The sequence below is a fragment of the Geotrypetes seraphini genome, chromosome 2 (assembly GCF_902459505.1).
Source record: "Geotrypetes seraphini chromosome 2, aGeoSer1.1, whole genome shotgun sequence".
Classification (NCBI taxonomy): Eukaryota; Metazoa; Chordata; class Amphibia; order Gymnophiona; family Dermophiidae; genus Geotrypetes; species Geotrypetes seraphini.
The window spans coordinates 496,304,862-496,325,770 of NC_047085.1; the positions used below are offsets into that span (position 1 = coordinate 496,304,862).

Below are 20,909 nucleotides of genomic sequence, written 5' to 3' on the forward strand. Positions count from 1 at the left end.
TGAGACAGTCAAAAGGGCTGAGGAGCCTTAGGGACAGCAGACGAATGTGGCTTCTGCTGTTGCTTTTGAGGATGCGGTCTCTTAACAGGCTGATGGATGGGTGGAGCCAGTTTAGGTGGGTAACGCCGCTGGTAGATTAACGGTGGGCGTGATGGACGAGGAGGAGCAGGCTTGGGCTTCAGACGCAGGATGGACTGGAAGGACTTTTCATGGTCCGAGAGCTTCTTGGTAGCTGCCTCGATGGATTCAAAGAGGTCGGTACCAGCACATGGCACATTGGCAAGTCTGTCCTGGAGATTGGGGTCCATGTCGATGGTCCTAAAGTAAAGGCTGCTTTGTTTACCTCATTGGAATAACTACGAGACGGCATTGTATCTTCCAAAACAGACAATATTTGTTATTATAGCAGCAAACATAGCAGAAAGAAAGAAATATATTGTCAGTTCAGAATATGCAATGGAGAGAAGAACTTCACCCATATTCTTAGCAGGGGGCTAGCAGTTCCCCGTAGCATAAGTAAGTGAATCTCTCTGGCCCTATCTGTGATGCACATGTTTTTTATACAGAGAAGTTCTTCCTTTGTTCCAAAAAATACATTCCTGAATTCTGGTCATGTGACCCCCTATTGGTACAAAAAATGTATATCTAACTATTCCTCCTCTCAGTCCACGCCTCTCTCACTCTCCCCCCCCCCCCATGAGAGGGGCCCAGGCAGTCCAGAAACAGAGAATTCTTGGTGAACTTTCTTCCTCCAGCTCTGAGATCCTTATCACTTTGCTGAGGCTGATTTGTGGCTCAGGCTGGTGGTCTTGTATGCTGATTGTATGCTGAAAGTTGAAACAAAGATGCAAGGGTGCCCTTCCAGCCGCCCAGCTGCACCTGGTTCCCATAGGCAAATGTCCAGCATGCTCTTTTAAAAGTTCTGTCTTGGTATCAGTCGCCTACGTCTTCTGCAGAGGATGTTGCTCATTATAAATGGTTTATGGCTTTCCAGGGTGCCTTGCATCTGTGAAGTCATACAGCACTGATAACAGCTCAGCAGAGTCTTAGAGAAGTATCCTCCCAGCAGGGAATGGAGACAAAAACTTTGTAGCAGAGGTCAGCTGGGTTAGCATTTCAAAGGATACATATGTTCACAGATAGCAAAGTACAGGCTGTTCCATCCGATTAGCTTGTAAAGGAAGGCTGTGGGAAAATGTGTTAAAATGTCTGTAGTTCCCAGCATACACAACTGAGGCCTATATGTCCAGTTTATCCATTTCAGTCCTAAGCCACGCCAGCCGGCGCATGAACTTCTGGAGCACAGACAGGAAGAATTCAAAGTATGTGATGAAATGGAAGTTGTAATTCAGAACTCTGGAAGTCATCATGGAGTTCAGATAAATTCTCCTGCCAAATCGATCCATGGTCTTACCCTCCCTACCAGGTGGAACGGCGGCGTAGACCTGGGAGGGGTGAGACCGCTTCAGTGAAAACTCCATCAACAGGGATTGATGGGAGAGTTGGGAGCCATCAAACCCTTTGTGGTGCACCGTGCGGTACCTGGCATCCAATTTTCCCGGCACTGCGGGGATGGAGTAAGGTGTTTCGAGGCACTGCACAAAGGTCTGGTCCAGCAGCTTGTTTAAGGGAAGCTTGAGGGATTCAGCTGGAGGTTGAGGAAGATGCATAGTCTCTAGGTATTCCTTCAAAAATTTAGACCTTGAGTCTAGGTGTATGTCCAAATCAGTTGCCATCTGCCGGAGGAACGAGGAGAAGGACAACTGATCAGCCAGTGCGGGGCCTCGAGAAGGGCTCGAGGACGTCAAGGCCTCTGGATCCAATGAGGACGGGGACCGTGGAGGTGATAACGATCCCAGGGTGTCCTCGAGTTCCGGCATCGGAGGAGGGAAGTAGCCGGTGGTGAATACTCGAGGAAAGGCTGTTTCCGATGAGGAGAGGCGTGCCTGGAAGAGTGCCTCGATGAATGTCTCGAACGATGGTGCGAGCTGTGCCTGGAAGTCGGCCTCGATGGACGAGGCGAGCGGATCTTCGCTGAGGCCCCCAGATAGTGGATGGGGCTGGAAGCGGTTGATCGAAGCAGTGGTTGTTGGCTGTGCTCGTCCCAAGGGACTCATAGAGGCTTGAGTCCCGGTATCGGGTGGATCGGCTCCAATGGAGGCACTCGCAAAGATTCTGCTCCTTGCATCGAGTGAATCGGTTCCAATGGAGGCATGGGCAAAGACTCTGCTCCTTGCAATGCATGCATCGATGCCAGACCAGACACTCGCAGAGACTCTGCTCCCTGTTGAGAGTGTGTGTATCGCTGAGGCACCGGAGGCGGCTCGACCTTGCGGGAGGCCTCTGCGTGCCCAGGCTGGATTCGGGAGAGAAGCTTGGGCCCTATGGTGGTGAAGAGCTCAATGAATTGCTTCTCTAACAAGGTCTGGAACGAGGCAGGTAAGGTCGGATCCGCATCTGCAATGGGACCGCCTGCATGGGCCTCGTGTTCTTTGGGGGTAGTGTGTGAGTGCTTGGGCCTAGAAGCCTTGGGTACTTTTAGCACTACCGGTGGAATAGGCTGCTGTGCTACCTGATCTGAAGAGACTGAGGAAGGCATCGCAGCAGGCGCTGGAGTCAGGGCCAGCACGAACGATGCAGGCTTGATGAGACTCGGCGCCGCATAGTGGAAGGCTGAGGAGCAGCGGATGAAGTCGAAGGTGAGGGGCCTTTCGATGAAGACTGCTCCGTCGAGGACTCCATGCTGAACAGCGACTCCCATAAGACGCAATGGCGCTTGAAAGCACGTGCGGTGAGTGTGGAGCAAGGTTGGCACGATTTCGGAAGATGTTCAGGCCCGAGACAGCAAACACAGCGTCGATGAGGGTCCGTTAGCGAAATCGCGTGCTGGCACTTGGCACACTTTTTAAAACCGGCGATAGGCCGGGACATAGGCCAGAAAAGCTCCACCGCAAGATCGAAGCCGCGGGGCTGCGGCCACGTGCCCTGCCTGGTCGAACGGATGGAAGAAATATATATATATATTTTTAAACAATAAAGAACGACAAAAATCAGCGATTAAGAGAAAAATAACCCAAAACCGCGGACTTTAGAAGGCACAAGTGAAAAATCTTCACGCAGAGAGTCGAAGACGGACTTCTCGGCTCCGCGGAAAAGTAAGAACTGAGGAGACACGCCCTGGTCTGGACGGGAAGGCACTCGTGCATGCACGGTGCGGGCGACTCAAAACTTCGAGTTTCTTCAAGCAAAAATGCTTGCGAGGCGTCCGCATCGGGGCTCCGTTGGATCACGTCACCCATTAGTGAGAATACCTGCCTGCTTGTCCTGGGATAATTGGATACTTCTTAAATTTAGTAAAAATATTCTGGCACAAGTGTCAAACCTTAAAAAAGGAAGTCATATTGAGCATTGAAAAATAATAATAATTACCTAATAAAAATAGTACACATTTAGGGTTCTTTTTACTAAGCTGCGATAGTGGTTTTGGCATGCGCTTAGCGCGCGCAGAATTGCCATGCACGGTAGACGCTAACACTAGTATTGAGCTGGCATTAGTTTTCCCGTGTAGCGCAGGGGTTTGCGCGCACTAAAAATGCTAGCGCACCTTAGTAAAAGAGGGCGTTAATTTTCTGCATCTCCAAATTTCCCCATCCCACCTGGCTACTTTTTCATGCCACCCGTCTGAAAAAAATTTCTGGGGAGAACACTGAAGTCCGTCGGTCACCAAAATCTCTTTTTCCATAGAATGGTGAGTTTAAAGATGTTTTCCCTGTGAAGCTGGGTTATTTGTTTCTCAGGGTTTCCAAGGCTGGCATCGTGCTTTAAGTTGCAAGGTTCAAACCAGGAATAACCACAAACTGAAAACCCAGGAAAATATCTTATTAAAGGTTGCCAAGCATATGACCCTTGAACCAAGGTTTCAGAGAATAACCCACATTTTCCCTTCTAGACCAAATCAAATCCATGCTATGTCACCGGAGCCACCCAGTTTCCTTCTACTAAACAAAGGTACTGGCTGCTATCAGTCAAACACCTATACAACTTCTGACTAAGGAGATAACAAATTGGAGGAGAACCATTAAGTCTAAATCCTAACTAAGCTCTATCTCTGGCAGGGTTCATATCCAGGCTAAAAGCCCACTTTTTCAATGCTGCTTTTAACTCCTAACGCCAACCCACTTGTAAAGTACCCACGTCTATTTTGTCATTCTGTAGGCTCCTACCCCAATTGTCCTGTTTGTCTGTCTGATTAGATTGTAACCTCTGTTGAGCAGGGATTGCCTCTTCATGGTTAATGTGGGCTGTGTGTCTGGCAACACTATAGAAATGATTATAGTAGTAACTAGATTATATCAAGACCTATGGTGTGAGCCCAAATTCTTACAAGGGATACTCCTCCAGAAAACCATGGGCCCTGGAGAACTGGATATTTGAGGAAGGCTTCATATCTATAATATTTATGCTCCATAATGATGTTCATTCTAAGAATGATATGGATTATGCCATGTTAAAGAACATACACCAGCGGAATGTGTATGTAATTCTGTGTGGACTACCTGACCAGAAGGGCCCAAACTAGGGAGACACATACATACTACCACTGTTCCTAGGGCTGCTGTCTATTCCCAGCACTGTTTCTGGCAGATTCTCCTCATGCCCCCACTTAATCAAAGTAAAGACCAATCCCTCAAAGCTCCAATGGCCAAGAACTCAACCATGGACTACAAGCCGTAGCCTGTGCCCCAGAGAGCTAGGCCCAATGTCATTTTGCTGTGCCATCTCCTGGAGGCCGAGAAATACTGGCAAATTCTAGGCCTATACTACCCCTTTATCTAAGTGGTGTTACTGAAATATCAGTGTGTTTTCTGTCTCCATCTTCTGGTTGTGGGACATAACCTACTCATTTTTACACGTTTAAGAAATACAGGCTTCATGTATTGGCAAGTTAAGCCAAGCTGAAGCAACAGTAAAATACATGCAAAGATTTTTCTCCTCATCTGCCTAGTTCACAAGATTTTTGTAAGCTGTCTTCTGTACATGGGTTCATTTTATACCAGTACTGTGAATATTAAAGATGTTTTTCAAAGAATGATTTTGGACTTCAATTCTGTTCTTGCCACTATGTTTTTACATTACATTACATTAGTGACTTCTATTCCGCCAGTACCTTGCAGTTCTAGGCGGATTACAAAAGAAGATAACTGGACATTTCCAGGAAAATTACAATTTAGGGAGCTGTTTACATGATTGAGACTTTGAAGAGAAAAATTACAAGAGTGGTAGGGACTTTGTGTTGATTGGCACAATTGAAAGATTAGGTTTCTTACCTGTGCTAATCTTCCTACTTGTAAATCTCCTCTGGAGGCTGAACTTGTGGGTTGTGCATCTATTCCAGCCTTGGCTGCAGAACTTAGAAATAAAACCAACCCCCTCTGCGAACACTCCCCTTGAAGTTCAGTAGGTAGCAAAGCCAGGAGTATCTAATACAAACAGGAAACACAAGAAAAAGAGGGGGGGTGCGGGGACTCCTCACTACAAATCAATGCTTCAACTGACCTCAAAGCTTTTCGAAAAGAAATCAAAACCATACTATTCAAGAAATACATCCTAATTTCCTAACCCCACTCTTCTCCCCTCTCTCCCCTTCTTAGGATCCTCCCTTCAAAATGTGATTTAGACCTAACGCCTTTAACTGTATTCCTCTTCCTGAAAACGTCCAGCTATCGTTTAGATGTATTAGGCCCTACGTCGTTAATTGTATTCCTATTCCTGGAAATGTCCAGTTATCTTTTTGTTGTAATCCGCTTAGAACTGCAAGGTACAGGCGGAATAGAAGTCATTAATGTAATGTAATGTAATGTAATGTAATAACCAAATACATAATCAATGAACGCCAAAAAAGGCCAAGTTAGCATAATAAGAAATTGTAACATTTCTCACCTGCAAAACTTAGGATCAGGTCACTAAAGACGACACAGCCCGAAGAGCAGAAGGAGTACCACCCCGAGACCCTTAAAACCCCATAAGCTTACATAAAAGGACACTCATGGAAATTTTAGTGAGGCTGGTCAAAGATAAAAAGCCAACTTACCAGTTACTGGCAGGTGACCTGCAAATCAGACAAAACAAATGGGCAGGAGTTCAGCCTCCAGAGGAGATTTACAAGAAGGAAGATTAGCAGAGGTAAGAAATCTAATCTTTAATTCTTCTACAATCCCTCTGGAAGCTGAACTCATGGGACATATCAAAGCAGTGCCAAATCTCAGAGGGGGCCTAATGAGCCCGCCGCCAGAACAGAAGAGCCAAAGGCCGTAATATCCTTAGCTGCCACATCAAGCCGGTAAAACCTGGAAAAAGTATGAAGGGAAGCTCACGTGGCTGCCCAACAAATCTCCTCAGGCGAGACCGCATGAGATTCACAAGGAAGCCATTCCTCCGGTAGAGTGAGCCTTCACCCCAACGGGAGGCTTCTTCCTCTCCGCCACATAGGCCGCGGAAATGGCCGCAAGTATCCAACGCGAGATGGTAGCCTTGGAAGCAGGCCGACCCCGATGTGCGGGGCCCGCCAGGACAAACAGATGGTCCAACAGATGGAAGTCGTTAATGGCATCTAGGTATCTCAAAAAGGAGATGCCACACATCCAGAGACTGCAAAACACGTTCCTAACACTTGGAACCCGACAAAACAAAAGTGGGTAGCCAAACTACCTGGTTGACATGGACTGCGGAAACCACGTGCAGAAGAAAAGAAGACATGGTCCGCAAAACAACCGAAGATTCTAATGCAGAGAAAAGGATCCCTGCACGATATAGCCTGAAGCTCCAACAGTCCCTGTGCAGAAGTGACCGCAACGAGGAAAGCGGTCTCGATGGTAACATCTCTCAGAGAAATCCCATTCAGGGGTTCATAGAGCATACGAGCTAGTAAGTGGAGAACCAGATTCAGATCTCACTGCAGTTTCAAGGGAGGCCACAGCCTCCCCATCCCCCCCGTAAGAAGTGTACAACATCTGGGGAGACACCAGAGAACCCCAAGAGAAGAGTGACCCGAATACGACAGTCCCGCAATGTGGACACGAATGAAGAAACCGCCAGACCCTTCCTGAGACCAACCCACAGGAAGGCCAGAACATGCACCACCAACGGGGCCAAAGGATCCATTTGAACCCCTGCACACCAAGCTGGAAAGCACCTTTAAGCCTTCACAGAGGCCAACTTCATCGAATTCCTGTCGCCATGAAGAAGCATGGCGATGACAGCAGAAGAGAAGCCCTTAACCCTCAAGGCTGTGTGTGCAGCACCAGGCCGCAAGACCAAAGCGATCTGGAACTTGAAGGGCTATCGGGCCCTGTGTGAGCAATCTCCAATGGCAAGCAAGAAGCAGACTCCTCACAGAGCTCGACCGCATCAGGTCTGTGTACCAAGGACAGCTGGGCCAGTGCCACTAGAACACCAGACCTGCGTGAGATGCCACCCGGCGCAGAATGTGCCCTATCATAGGCCGCGGGGAAAAGCCATACAGAAGTTCCCCTTCTGGTCACAGTTGGAACCAGAGCACCGAGCCCTGCTCTGTCGACCTCTCATCGGCGGCTGAAGAACCTGTCCGCCTTCTGCCACATGAACCGAGGACAAGGCCATCAGATGTCTCTCTGCCTAGGCAACAAGCATCCGAGCCTCCGGGCTCAGCAGGGGACTCCTTATGCTTCCCCGACAGTTGACATAGGCAACCGCCGTTGCAATGTCCGAGAACACGCGGAGATTCCTTTGAAATCGCAGCAGAGCCAGACGGATCATACGCATCTCCAGCCGATTGATCAACCATCTGATCTCCAACGCAGTCCACCGACACTGGACTGGCACAGATTGGCAAACTGCTCCCTAGCCAAAGAGACTCGCGCCTCTTGCCAGGGTCACCCAGTCCAAGACGCGAAGAGGGAGCCATCTGTACAGAGTAACCAGGTTCAACCACCATACCATACAGCTGCGTGCCATTACCAACCATGGCAACTTCACCCCCAGTGCATCCTGCTAAAGATTCCACCGATACAGAAAGGACAACTGAAGAGGACGGATGGCATAAAGAAACTGATTCCTCCAGTCCAGAAGAAAAGCATCTGCCTCAAGACAGTGAGGCGAGAAAATGCAGGAGCAAAATTGAGGCAGTTTGAAGTTGCTGGGCGACGCAAAAAGGTCTATCTGACCCCACCGAGCAAATACTTGACGAAGCATGGGGGAATTGAGCGATCATTCGTGAGGTTGCAGCAGACGACTCAGTTTGTCTGCCAGACAATTCTGTTGACCTTGTATGTAGATAGCTCTGAGAAAGATGTTGTGAGAAATCGCCCACTGCCACCCCCGAAGAGCTTCCTAGCAAAGGGAGTGAGACCCCGTCCCTCCCTGCTTGTTGACATAATACATGGCCACCTGATTGTCTGTTCGAACAAGGACCACCTGGTCGTGAAGAAGATGATGAAAAGCTTTGAGAGCAAGGAAAATCGCTCTGAGTTCCAACAGATTGATATGACACCGACGGTCTGCGGAAGTCCACAACCCTTGAGTACGGAGACCATCGACGTGGGCTCCCCATGCATAGGCGGACAAATCTGTGGTGAGAACTTTATGATGAGGAAGATCGTGAAACCGCAAACCTCTGGAAAGATTGGAAGAGAGCATCCACCAGCGGAGAGAATTCCTCAATAAAGGAGTCACTGCAATCCTGCGAGAAGGTGGGTCCAGCGCCTGTTGCCATTGAGACGCCAGGGTCCACTGAGGTATGCGAAGGTGAAGTCTGGCAAAGGGGGTCACATGAACCGTAGAAGCCATGTGACTGAGCAAAACCATCATCTGTCGGGCAGAGATGTTTGGAAGAGAAGACACCTGCCGACAGAGCCGAAGGAGGGTCGATTGACGAGCTAGCGGAAGATACGCTCTCATGTTGACAGAATACAGAGTTGCGCCAATGAACTGCAGAGACTGGGCTGGAATCAGCTGAGACTTGGGAAAGTTGATATGGAACCCCATACTTTGAAGAAACGTAATAGTCTGATGGGTCGCTGCAATAACCTCTGGAAGAGAAGGAGCCTTGATAAGCCAGTTGTCCAGGTATGGAAAAACCTAAAGACTTCGAGAGCGAGGGCCACAGCTACGACGACCAAACATTTGGTAAAAACCCTGGGGGAGGCCGCCAGACCGAAGGGAAGAACCCTGTATTGAATATGAAGACTCCCCACCTTGAATCTGAGATATTTGCGAAAGTTCAGATGAACAGGGATATGAGTATAAGCCTCTTTGAGATCTAGTGAGCACATCCAATCCCCCTGATCCATGAGGGAATACAGGATTGGCAATGAGAGCATGCGAAACTTCTCTTTGACCAGAAATTTGTTGAGGGCTCGAAGATCCAGAATGGGTCGCAAGTCCCCCGTCTTCTTTGGTACTAGAAAGTACCTGGAATAGAACCCCAGGTTTCGTTGGGAGGGAGGAATCTCCTCCACCGCTCAAAGGCGAAGAAAAGCCTGAGCTTCCTGAAGAAAAAGGGGGAATTGCGAGGAACTGGAATGACACTCTCTTGGAGGGTGATCTGGGGGCACCTGAAGCAGGCGCAGAGAGTATCCCTCGCGGATAGTTGTCAACACCCAGAGATCCAATGTGATACTTTCCCAACGGGAAGAAAACAGGGAAAGACGACCTCCAATAGGTAGATGAGAATTCTGCAGGGAGGATGGATTGCTCAAGATCGGAACGGCAAAAAGACAGAGCCGGTTTGGCAGCAGCAGGCACCTGAGGCTTCTGAGGACGTTGATGCTGTTGAGGACGTCAAGGAGGAGGTCTAGAAAAGGCAGGAGTCGTCTTCATAGGATAACGACGAGCCAGTGGTTTGTAAGCCCGAGCAGTAGACGGCTTGGGCTTCGACCTAAGCAGAGAAGCAAAAGAGCCCTCATGCTCGGAAAGTCACTTGGTGGCAGCTTCAATTGAGTCGTCGAACAGCTCATTCCCTTGACAGGGCAAGTTGGCTAAACGGTCCTGCAAGTTAGGATCCATGTCGACTATGCGGAGCCAGGCAAGACGACGCATGGTGACCGCAAAAGCCGACACCCTAGAAGAAAGCTCAAAGGCATCATAAGATGCCTGCAACATGAAAAGCCGCAACTGTGAAAGAGTTTGAAGGATTTGCTTAAATTCCAACAGGCGGGCTTTGGTCAGGTCTGGATAGAAGGATGGCAGCATTTTCAGGAAATGGTTGAAGTAGGATGTAAAAACATAGTTGTAGTTTAAGAACCTGTTAGCCATCATGGAATTTTGGTATAATCTACGGCCAAATTTGTCCATGGTTCGACCCTCTCGGCCGGGGGGAACTGTGGCAGAAATCTTAGATGGGTGAGCTTTCTTCAGGGAGGACTCAACCACCAATGATTGGTGTGAGAGTTGAGACTTTTCGAAGCCCTTACAGGGGATAGTGCGATATCGTGACTCCAACTTAGGGATAGCCGTGACAGAGTAAGGAGACTCCATATTTCTCATGAAAGTCTGCTTAAGCACCGGAGTCATGGGCAACCTCAAAGTCTCCTTGGGAGGATGTGAGAGTTCCATGTCTGCCAAGTATTCCGGGGTGTATTTGGAATCCGAGTGCAAGTCCAAATGAAGAGCTTGCCCCATGTCAAAAACAAACTTGGCAAACGAAGACGACTTTGAAGACGAAGCCTCCTCAGGAGAGGCTGAACGGGATCGAGGAGCCACCGAATAGGATGGGGAAGCCTCACGGGAGTATTGAGACACCAGCTCCAACTCCAAGTGCACCATCACCGAAGAAGCCCCACTCCCAGTTTGTGGCGGAGTTAAGGAATGTTTCCTCTTCAGACTCCTCAACGGCGACGTCCTCGGAGTCCGAGGCGTGGAATGCCTCGAAGCAGGAGACAAGTCTCGAAGCAAAGGCCTCGAGGGAGGAGTCCTCGACCTCAAATGCCTCGAAGATAGAGATGACGAGGCGACCTTGACCTGAGAACGAGGAGGCTGCCTAGAGGAAAGCTCCGTATGCTTTGAGCTCCTCAAAGAGAGGTGCTTCGACGGCCTCGGCCGATGCTTCGGACGAGGCAAAAAGGATCTTGAAGGAGGATCCGGTGAGGAGTCCGAAGAAGAAACCCTCTTGCGAAACCTGCCCCAGGGAGGCTGCAGAAGGGTCTCAGGCTGCTGCTCAGGCTGGTCTACCGGAGGCAAAGTCGAGGCCGGAACCAACTGAGCCACAATAGAAAAAATTTGGGTAGTCAAGATGAACTTTAGCATATCTTCAAACATGGGCACCGAGACCAAGGGATTCGGTCTCGTAGGTGCTCCCGTGCGCTCCAAGGAGGGCGACCTCGATCGAGAGTATTCCCGAGACTTGGAGGCATGTTTAGCAGAAGGCCTTGAAGACGGAGTCACACCCGGAGTCCCGGGTTGCATGGACAGAGACAATGGAGGCTTCTTGGGGATGGTACCTGAAAAGGAAGCGGGAGACTTACCCCCAGTCGAAGGCTTCGAGGACGAGACCGACGAGGCCTTCAAGGCCGAGGACCCAGAGGTCTTCGAGGCCGAGGCCGGCACAGGAGTCGAGGGCGAGGTCTTGGCACCCGAGGACGCCCCCGATATCGAGGTCTTGGATGTCGCCTCGACCGAGGCCGAGGTTTTCTCCGGCTCCATAAGCGGAAAAAGCTGAAGGAACCGGTTGCAGCGGCGGCAAAAAGCACAAGGCTGAAGGGTCAGACAGTGTACACAATCCTCGGGTCGATGAATGTCCCCCAAACAGACCATACACCGACTATGAGGGTCGGTAATAGAGATTGTCCTGCCGCACTGGTAGCAACGCTTGAACCCGGTCAACGGCCGGGACATAGAAAGTACAAAGTCCGTACTGGAGAGAAGGAGAGAGGGCCTAGGCCCCAAGCCTCCACACCCGGCCCAAAAACGAACGAAAGAAACAAAAAAGTTTTAGGGTTTTTTTTGTTTTTTTGACACAACAAGAAATAAGAAGAAAAAACGTACACAGCGACCGTGAAAAAAATTCCCAGCCGCGGTGAAGAGAAGGCACAACGCTGCAGAGCCAGAGGAACAAGTCTTCTCAGCTCCACGGAAAATGCTGAACTGAGGATCCTCACAGGAGATGCGCCCCCTAGTTTGGGCGGGAAGGCATGCGCGGTGCAGCACTCTAAAGCTCGAGATCTTCAAGCAAGTTTGCTTTCGAGGCTGTCCGCTGCGAGGCTCCGTCGGTGACGTCACCCATGTGTGAGAATATGCTGCCTGCTTGTCCTGGGATAATAAAATACTATTAATTTTTAGCTTGCTTCTCTTACCATGCACGCAGATTTCTGTTGTCTGTGGGTGAGGCTCTGTTTTCTTTCGTTTGGAAGGAAGGGCACATGGCTCCTCGCCTCGCTCAATCAGAGACAAGATGTCGGGTTTGGGGATCTGATGCCCTAGTAGAGAAAACACAATTGATGCTTTACAGCTTTACAGAATTACGCACCTATGCAGAACTCTGTGCAGGCAATGGAAGAAGCTCAACTGACCTTCCTCCCATGATCATGTTTCAGGAGCCAGCACACAGCTGCACATTGGGTTATGTCCTCTTCTTCCATCTCTGCCATCCTGGGCCTAATATTCCTTTGAACCACATGGAGGAAGAGGAGAATATGTCCCAATATGCACATTCACTTCTTGCTGTGCAATCAGGGAGAGAGGCTGAAGAAAACTATGTGGGGTTTTGACAGCGAGGGACAGGATTTGAGAAAGCTGAATGTGTGTGTCACTGGTGAAGTTGGAGGGAGAGTACGCCATGGGAGGGAAGAACTGGAGAAAGCTTGGTGTGTGCCATAAGGGAAGTGGAAAGGAAAATGCAATGGTATGTGCCTGGAGGTGGGGAGAAATAAGGAGAGGTGGATTAATGTGAAGGAGAGAACTTAGATACTAACAGAACTAGGGATCTTGCTAGAATTTGGGAAGAGAGAAGGCTGGGTGGGAAGGAAAGATAACTACTGAAGGCATAAAGCTTCTAGAGAATACAGAACATCTGAATAGAAAGGGAGTGGGACAGGGAGAGAAACCTGGTTTTCACATCCACCCTGGAGAACGAGCAAAGAATGTCAAAGGCTGAACCTACCAGGAGAGGGGGTAAGGGATTCAAGCTAAGACAGAGAGCTGAGAAAGGTAGGCGATTGATTTCATGCTTGGTGGAGAAGTTGGGCCTTATGATGAGCAAAAAAAAAAAAGATACAAAATTTTTATGCATCGTGCACAGAATTTTCTAAATTTTTGTTCAGAGTCCCCTTGGGAGACTCATCATCATGGGATTGCTAATTCAAATTTTAACTAGAAATAAAAAGACAACAATTGGTATATCCCATTGCACCTTACATATGCAATTATCTGCTTTAAGACTGAACAAGCAAAAATGTTGCAAATGCCAGTAGATAAAATTCAACTCTGCCCATCTGCTTCACCATTTGACTTCCTCCAGTTCTCTACTTTAGGCAGATTATTATTTGTTCTAGGAGGCACAGGCAGCTTTTCACAGAGTTATATAAAGACAGCCCTTGCTTCATTCACTTTAGTCAAGATGGAGACACAATCCACAAAGACAAAAAACAAATTAGGACCTTTGAGTTAAACAGCAAGGCTATGATTGGGAAGATCCTAGTCGGGCAGATTCAGGGCAGGCTTGTATTTTTTTGTGCCTAAGGTCCAAATGTTTGAGGGGCACTCTTAGAACGTACTAATTCAATGGCTTTGAAGGCAGATGATTTTTACCCTGGTACCTGTAAGTTACCTACTGCAGAAAGAAGAGTGTATTGGGGGCATGGGGCGAGCCGCCTCCACCAGCAGAATACTGTCCATTCTCCCCATTCTCTGTGCATTATTCCCCAGCTGGTAGAAGGAACATAAGAACATAATAATTGCTGCTGCTGGGTCAGACCAGTGGTCCATCTTGCCCAGCAGTCCGCTCATGCAGCGGCCCTTAGATCAAAGATCAGTGCTCTAAATTAGAGAGTTGCGCGGGGACAGAAATCCCACCCATCCCCGCCAAAGTCCCACCCGACCTCGTGAGAAATCCCACCCGTCCCCACCCATCCCCGCGAGGAATCCCTCCATCCCCACCCGTCCCCGTGAGGAATCCCTTCCATCCCCACCCGTCCCCGCGAGGAATCCCCTCCATCCCCGTCCATCCCTATAAACTTCAGAAATAGTTATTTCATTTAATTATGCTACTGAATTAAAGGCTCTGGTAGAATCCCATTTACAAATAAGCAAAGAGACTATTAATTTGGAAATATTAATTGAGAAGAATACATACTTTGTAAACGGGTTTCTACCAGAGCCTCTAATGTTTATAAATTTTTATCAGGACAACTAATATACTACTTTATCCTGAAGCAAAAAAAAGAAATAGAATTTTTTTCCTACCTTTGTTGCCTGGTTTCTGCTTTCCTCATGTTCTCATTCAATTCCTTCCATCCACTGTCTCTATTCTCTCTGCGTCTTCCATTTGCTCTGTTACTGTGCCTCTCCCTTTCTCCCCCCTTCCAAATTGGTCTGGCACCCATCTTCTTCCCTCCGCTCCCCCCATAGTCTGGCATCTCTGTCTTCTTCCCTGCCAGCGTCTTCGCCCCATTCTCTCTTCCCCATTTCCTTTCAGCGTCCTTCTCCCCCCCATCTTCCCCATGTCCTGTCAGCATCCTTCTCCCCTCTCTGTCTTCCCCATGTGCTTTCAGTGTCCTTCTCCCCCCCTCTGTCTTCCCCCTGTCCTTTCAGCGTCCTTCTCCCCCCCCCCCCGTCTTCCCCGTGTCCTTTCAGCGTCCTTCTCAACCCCTTTGTCTTCCCCAGTGCTTTCAGGGTCCTTCTCCCCCCCCCCTCAGTTTTACCCATTTCCCTTAAGCGTCTTTTCCTCTCCACTCCACCTTTCCTCCCTTTCTCCCTCCCTGCTCCTTACCTTCGTGGCGCTTCCCTGCCGGTCCGACAAACCTCCCTGCCCTGTGGCCGCAAGTCTAAATTACCTTCTTACAGCAGCTGGAGTATTGAAGCTGCGTGTGGCTGCTGTAAAGGTCATCTCTTATGCAACCCCGGTTGCATCAGCGATGATCTTTGCATTCTATGGATGTATTAGCATTTAGCGCGAGCTGAATCGGCTAGCGTGCCTTAGTAAAAGGTCCTCTATGTTTCATAAATATTTTTTTCTTATATAATAAAATAAGTCATTTGAATATGACAAGCTAATTTTCTCAACTAAACAGCACCTGAATGTCAGTCCTGAGTTTGACAGCACTCCTGGCGCACCTGTAGTACTAAATTCAAATGGGGAGGGGAGTAAGTTAGTAAAACATGTAATTGGAAAAACTTTTCCCCCATCTACAAAGCCAGACACTTGGCACTTCAGTGATGGTAATGTTTATGTGTGTCCACCCCGAATGGATTTGGGAATGAGCAGCTCTCCCCCAGTAAACCCTGCAGTTACATCTCTTGTTTCCACTGACAGTGGACATATAGTGTGATTTTTATACCCTCAGATTAAAGGCTCGTGCATTTCACAGGTGTAGAGTACGGGCCTACCTCTTTTTACCTTCGGTTTTTCCAAGATCCGGCAGCAAAGGGTCTGCAACAGAACATTTGGTGACTTCTGGTCTGGTGCCGCCATTCCGGAGCTTGTGAGTGGCTCCCAACAGCTGAGCTCGAGCTCCAGACGGCGACGAGAAGATGCGTCTTTCCACCACCGGCACTGATGCTTCTCAACTCTAAACGGTCAGCACCTCGTAGCTAAAGCCCGCCGAAAACGCCCAGCCTTATGTTACTGTCTGCTTCTGTCGATTCCTAAGCGGGTTCAACTTCTGACTTCAATTGCTGTAAGAAGGTAATTTCGCAGCTACAGGGCAGGGAGGTCTATCGGACCGGGCCTGTTGGTCGGTCGGTCGGGGGAAAGCGCCACAAAGGTAAGGGGACCTGGCCGGCTGTGCACCCACCCCCTAAGGCTGCACCCGGGGTGGACCGCCCTCCCCCACCCCCCCTTGGTACGCTACTGCCTTGAATTCTTCTTATCTGCCCTGCTGCAGCACACAGCGGACCGGAAGTCTTCCCGATGTCAGCGCTGACGTCGGAGGGAGGGAGGGCTTTGCTTAAGCCCTCCCTCCGACGTCAGCGCTGACAACCACGGCTCGAGTGCATCCATGATCCAACCCCGCAGGAACCCCACGACCCTAGGAGGCGTCCCCATGGGATCCCCACGACCCTAGGGGGCGTCCCTACGGGATCCCCGCGACCCTAGGGGGCGTCCCCACAGGATCCCCGTGACCCGAAGTGGGAACCCACGGGATTCCCGTCGTCCCCGTGCAGCTCTCTACTCTAAATGAGTCCAGCCTCACCTGTGTACGTTCCAGTTTAGCAGGAACTTGTCCAATTTTGTCTTGAATCCCTGGAGGGTGTTTTCCCCTATGACAGACTCTGGAAGAGCGTTCCAGTTTTCTACCACTCTCTGGGTGAAGAAGAATTTCCTTATGTTTGTATGGAATCTATCCCCTTTTAACTTTAGAGAGTGCCCTCTTGTTCTCCTTACTTTGGAGAGGGTGAACAACCTGTCTTCATCTACTAAGTCTATTCCCTTCAGTATCTTGAATGGCTCGATCATATCCCCTTTCAGTCTCCTCTTTTCAAGGAAGAAGAGACCCAGTTTCTCTAATCTCTCGCTGTATGGCAACTCCTCCAGCCCCTTAACCATTTTAGTCACTCTTCTCTGGACCCTTTCGAGCGGTACTGTGTCCTTCTTCATGTAAGGCGACCAGTGCTGGACACAGTATTCCATGGCCTAATAAGGCCATGGCCTAGTATTCCATGGCCTAGGCATACCATGGCCTAGTAAGGGCCATGATAACCTTTTCTGATCTGTTTGTGATCCCCTTCTTAAATCATTCCTAGCATTCTGTTCTCCCTTTTCGCCGCTGCCACACATTGCGCTGACAGCTTCATTGACTGTCGACCAGTACTCCCAAGTCTCTTTCCTGGGGGGTCTCTTCAAGTATCCCTCCGGACATCCTGTATTCGTGTATAAGATTTTTGTTACCGACATGCATCACCTTACATTTATCCACGTTGAATCTCATGTTCCATGTCGTGGCCCATTTCTCAAGCGTGTTTATGTCACGTTGCAGATCTTCGCAATCCTCCTGCGTCTTCACTACTCTGAATAACTTAGTATCGGCTGCAAATTTAATCACCTCACTCGTCGTACCAATTTCCAGATCGTTTATAAATTTGTTGAAGAACACGGGTCAAAGCATTGAACCCTGCGGCACTCCACTTGTGATACTTTTGCAGTCTGAGTATTGTCCATTTACCCCCACTCTCTGATTCCTATCCGCCAGCCAATTTTTAATCCATGTGAGTATTTCACCCTCGATTCCATGGCTCACAATTTTTCGAAGTAGTAGTTCATGCGGAACCTTGTCGAATGCCTTCTGAAAATCCCGATATACCTTTGTTTATCTGCCTGTTTATTCTCTCGAAGAAGTACAGCAAGTTCATCAAGCAAGATCTTCCTTTGCTGGAGCCGTGCTGGCTCTTATCAGATTGTGTCTGTCAAGGTGCTCAATGATGTGGTCCTTTATCAGCGCCTCTACCATCTTTCCCAGTACCGAGGTCAGACTCACCGATCTGTAGTTTCCTGAATCACCCTTCGAACCTTTCTTGAAGATTGGCGTAACATTCACCACCTTCCAGTCTTCTGGAATCCTTCCTGATTTGATTGACAGATTGGCTATTAGTTGAAGCAGTTCAGCTATAGCCCCTTTCAGTTCCTTGATTACCCTCGGATGGATGCCATCCGGTCCTGGGGGTTTATCATTTTTAAGCCTATCAATCTGCCTGCATATCTCTTCTAGACTGACCGTCAACTCTGTCAGTTTTCCGTCTTCAATTCCCGCATATAGCCTGTTGGCTTCCGGTATGTTATGTATATCCTCTTCAATAAACACAGACAGAAAAAGTATGTTCAGTTTGCCGATGATGGCTTTGTCCTCCTTTAGCACTCCCTTAATTCCATGGTCATCCAATGGCCCCACCGCTTCCTTCGTGGGTCATTTCCCCTTAATATATCGAAAGAACGGCTTGAAGTTTTTTGCCTCCTTGGCTATTTTTTCCTCATAGTCTCTTTTGGCCCCTCTTACTGCCTTATGGCACCTGCTTTGATGCTGTTTGTGCTTTTTCCAGTTTTCGCCGTTTTTGACCTTTTCCATTCCTTAAATGAAGTCTTCTTGATCGCTTCCTTCACTGCTACAGTTAGTCATGCCAGTTCCTTGTTCTTTTTCCTCTTGGATCCTTTGTCGATACATGGTATATTTAGATTTTGCGCCTCGGTGACTGTGTCCTTAAAAAAGGACCATGCTTGTTCTAGCGTCTTTACAGTGCTTATCCTCTTCCTAATCTTCTTCCCCACCATGAGTCTCATCCCTTCGTAATTCCCTTTTCAGAAGTTCAGCGCCATGCCCGTCGTTCTGGATCGATGTTTCGCCCCTGTGTCCAGGTCGAAGCTGATCATATTGTGATCACTGGTTCCCAGCATCACCTCTACTTCTACACCTTGCGCCGGTCCTCATAGTCTATTTAGAATTAAATCCAGAATTGCCTTTCCTCTCGTATTTTCCTTGACAAGTTGAGGATCGGTTGTAGATGCCAATCTTCGTTTCCGTTCCATTTGTTCCCGGAATTTTGACCCATAGAGACTAACTTATTCTTCATGTTCTTTCCGGTAGACTCAATTCCCTCTTTGACGTATAGGGCAATGCCCCCACCTTTTTGAGCCACTCTGTCTCTGCAGTCTAGCTTGTATCCCGGTAGCAGTGTCCCAAACGTTTTCCTCATTCCACCATGTTTCCGTGATGCCAATGATGTCAAGGTTATCTTTTTGTGCCATAGCTTCTAATTCACCCATCTTATTCTTTAGGCTCCTTGCATTTGTGTACATACACTTGAGTTTGCGGCCTGTTACTTTCTTGCATTTCTTTCCTTCTTGTGTCCCTTTTGATCCGTCAGGATTTCTATCTTGCCTATGATCCGGTGAGTCTTCCCCGCTGTCTTTCTGCACGGTATCCTCTGGGTATATCGGTTTCCAAACCATTGACGCTCGGTCGACTGTCGTCTTTCCCCTTCTTAATTTAAAAACTTCTCAATTTCTCTCTTGATGTTGCCTGAAAGTTGCCTTGTTCCGTCTATGCTGAGATGGAGTTCATCCTTCCTGAATAGCTTGCTCTTCCCCCAGAACGTCGTCCAGTTGCGTACAAAATGGAATCTTTCTTCCTCACACTAGTGCCACATCCACGCGTTGACTGCTTGCAGCTCTGTCTGCCTCTTCTCGTCGGCCCTGGGTACCGGCAGGATCTCCGAGAACACTACCCTCTGAATTCTGGTCTTCAGCTTCCTTCCAAGCATCCAGAACTGGTCCTTCAGGTCCCTGTTGTAGTTCCTGTTGCATCTTACCCATTGTTTCCTACTCTGCAGTAGTCAGAACTTCATAAGGCACTGTTTGTTGGAGTTTTAAAACAGGAGGGAGGTACTATGCTTGTTTATCCAAGGTAGATTATACATGACATTTAGCTGAGGAGTGAGACCTTTTAGGGTGGGCTTCAATTCCTTCCCAGAATGTCTTATCAAATTGGTTTTAAAAGCTGCAGAATCAAGCCCTCTCCGTCATTAAAAAGCCATAAGGAAAGCAGAAACTGTGTTGGGTGGGCAAGGGAAAAACCTTTCTTGTTTCAAAAGAGGAAGCATGTAAAAAGAATTGAATATCAAAACCTATATTTAAATACTAATTAAAATATATATAAAAACACTGCTGCAACCAAAATTAGAGTGGAACGATCAAAATGATTAAAAGGGAAAAAAAAGAAAGACATTAAGATTAAGAACTTCATTTCTACAGAGCAAACATTTTTTTACATTACATTTTGGACCACTGCTTTTTTTTGTACAAGGCACTTGTAAATTTTTACCTAGTGCAATCATTGTTTCGTAGATTTCTTTCATGAGCTCTTTGTACATTTCCTGTTGCCATTCTTCCAAGTTCTTCCACTGTTCCTCTGAGAAATAGATAGCAGCATCATCAAATGTCACCTGAAAAGGAGATACATACATACTCAGCTAGCATGTCCATTAAAGTATGGAACTAAATACAAGTTCACAGAAGCCCGATCCTTCCCTGCAAAATGTGTTTCTTAACCTCCCCCACCATATTCCAGTCTGACCCTTCTGTGATTCCTCAGTATTAGAAATAAAATACAGAAGGAATATTTAGAAAACAAAAGTGTTTATGTTCTGGAACAGCCACTACTATGTATGGTTCTCTTGACTCAAAATAACAAATTGGGATATGGATTTTGATTACTCAGTTTTCCAAGCCCAAGGCACTTTACTTCTTTTTTTATGGTAATTATTTCTTATATACTGCAAGCCCTAAAACTATCTAATGCAGTGGTCTCAAACTCGTGAACCAGGGCTGCATGTGGCCTGCCAGATATTTTGAGGCCCTCGGAATGTTATCATTATCTGGAACGTTGCCCACCTCACTGCTGTAACCTCATGCAAGCGCTTTCCTGTGTCTGTACACGATTGTGAGGTGGAGTGGAAAGGACAATCGTGTATAGACGCAGGAAAGCGCTTACTGAGCAGTGAGGTGGGCAATGTTCCAGAACGTAAGGTAACCATTGGAGGCAGTGCAGCTTGTGCTTGTGTACGTAATCTCATGCTGGAGGTGAGAGCTGGAGGCGGTTGCGGACGCGACCACTGGACATGTAAGGCACAAGTTTTCCCATAAATAATCATTCTTTATAATCCAGAGGGCCTCAAAATAGTACCTTGTCTCTTGCAGTTGATACTTTGATAGTTTTTCACTTTCTGCATGT

General features: G+C 48.1%; 1 protein-coding gene across 3 annotated transcripts in view; it reads right to left on the bottom strand.

Moving 5' to 3' along the window:
* LOC117354433 (mucin-19-like) overlaps positions 1-20,909 on the bottom strand; it is a 122,954-nt gene that overhangs the window by 39,422 nt on the left and 62,623 nt on the right. For all 3 annotated transcript variants that reach the window (XM_033931965.1, XM_033931966.1, XM_033931964.1), the window contains exons 2-3: positions 20,001-20,121; positions 12,327-12,449 (exon numbers count right to left, since the gene is read on the bottom strand). In XM_033931965.1, coding sequence (XP_033787856.1) covers positions 12,327-12,449; positions 20,001-20,121 — 244 coding nt within the window. The remainder of the gene's footprint in view (positions 1-12,326; positions 12,450-20,000; positions 20,122-20,909) is intronic.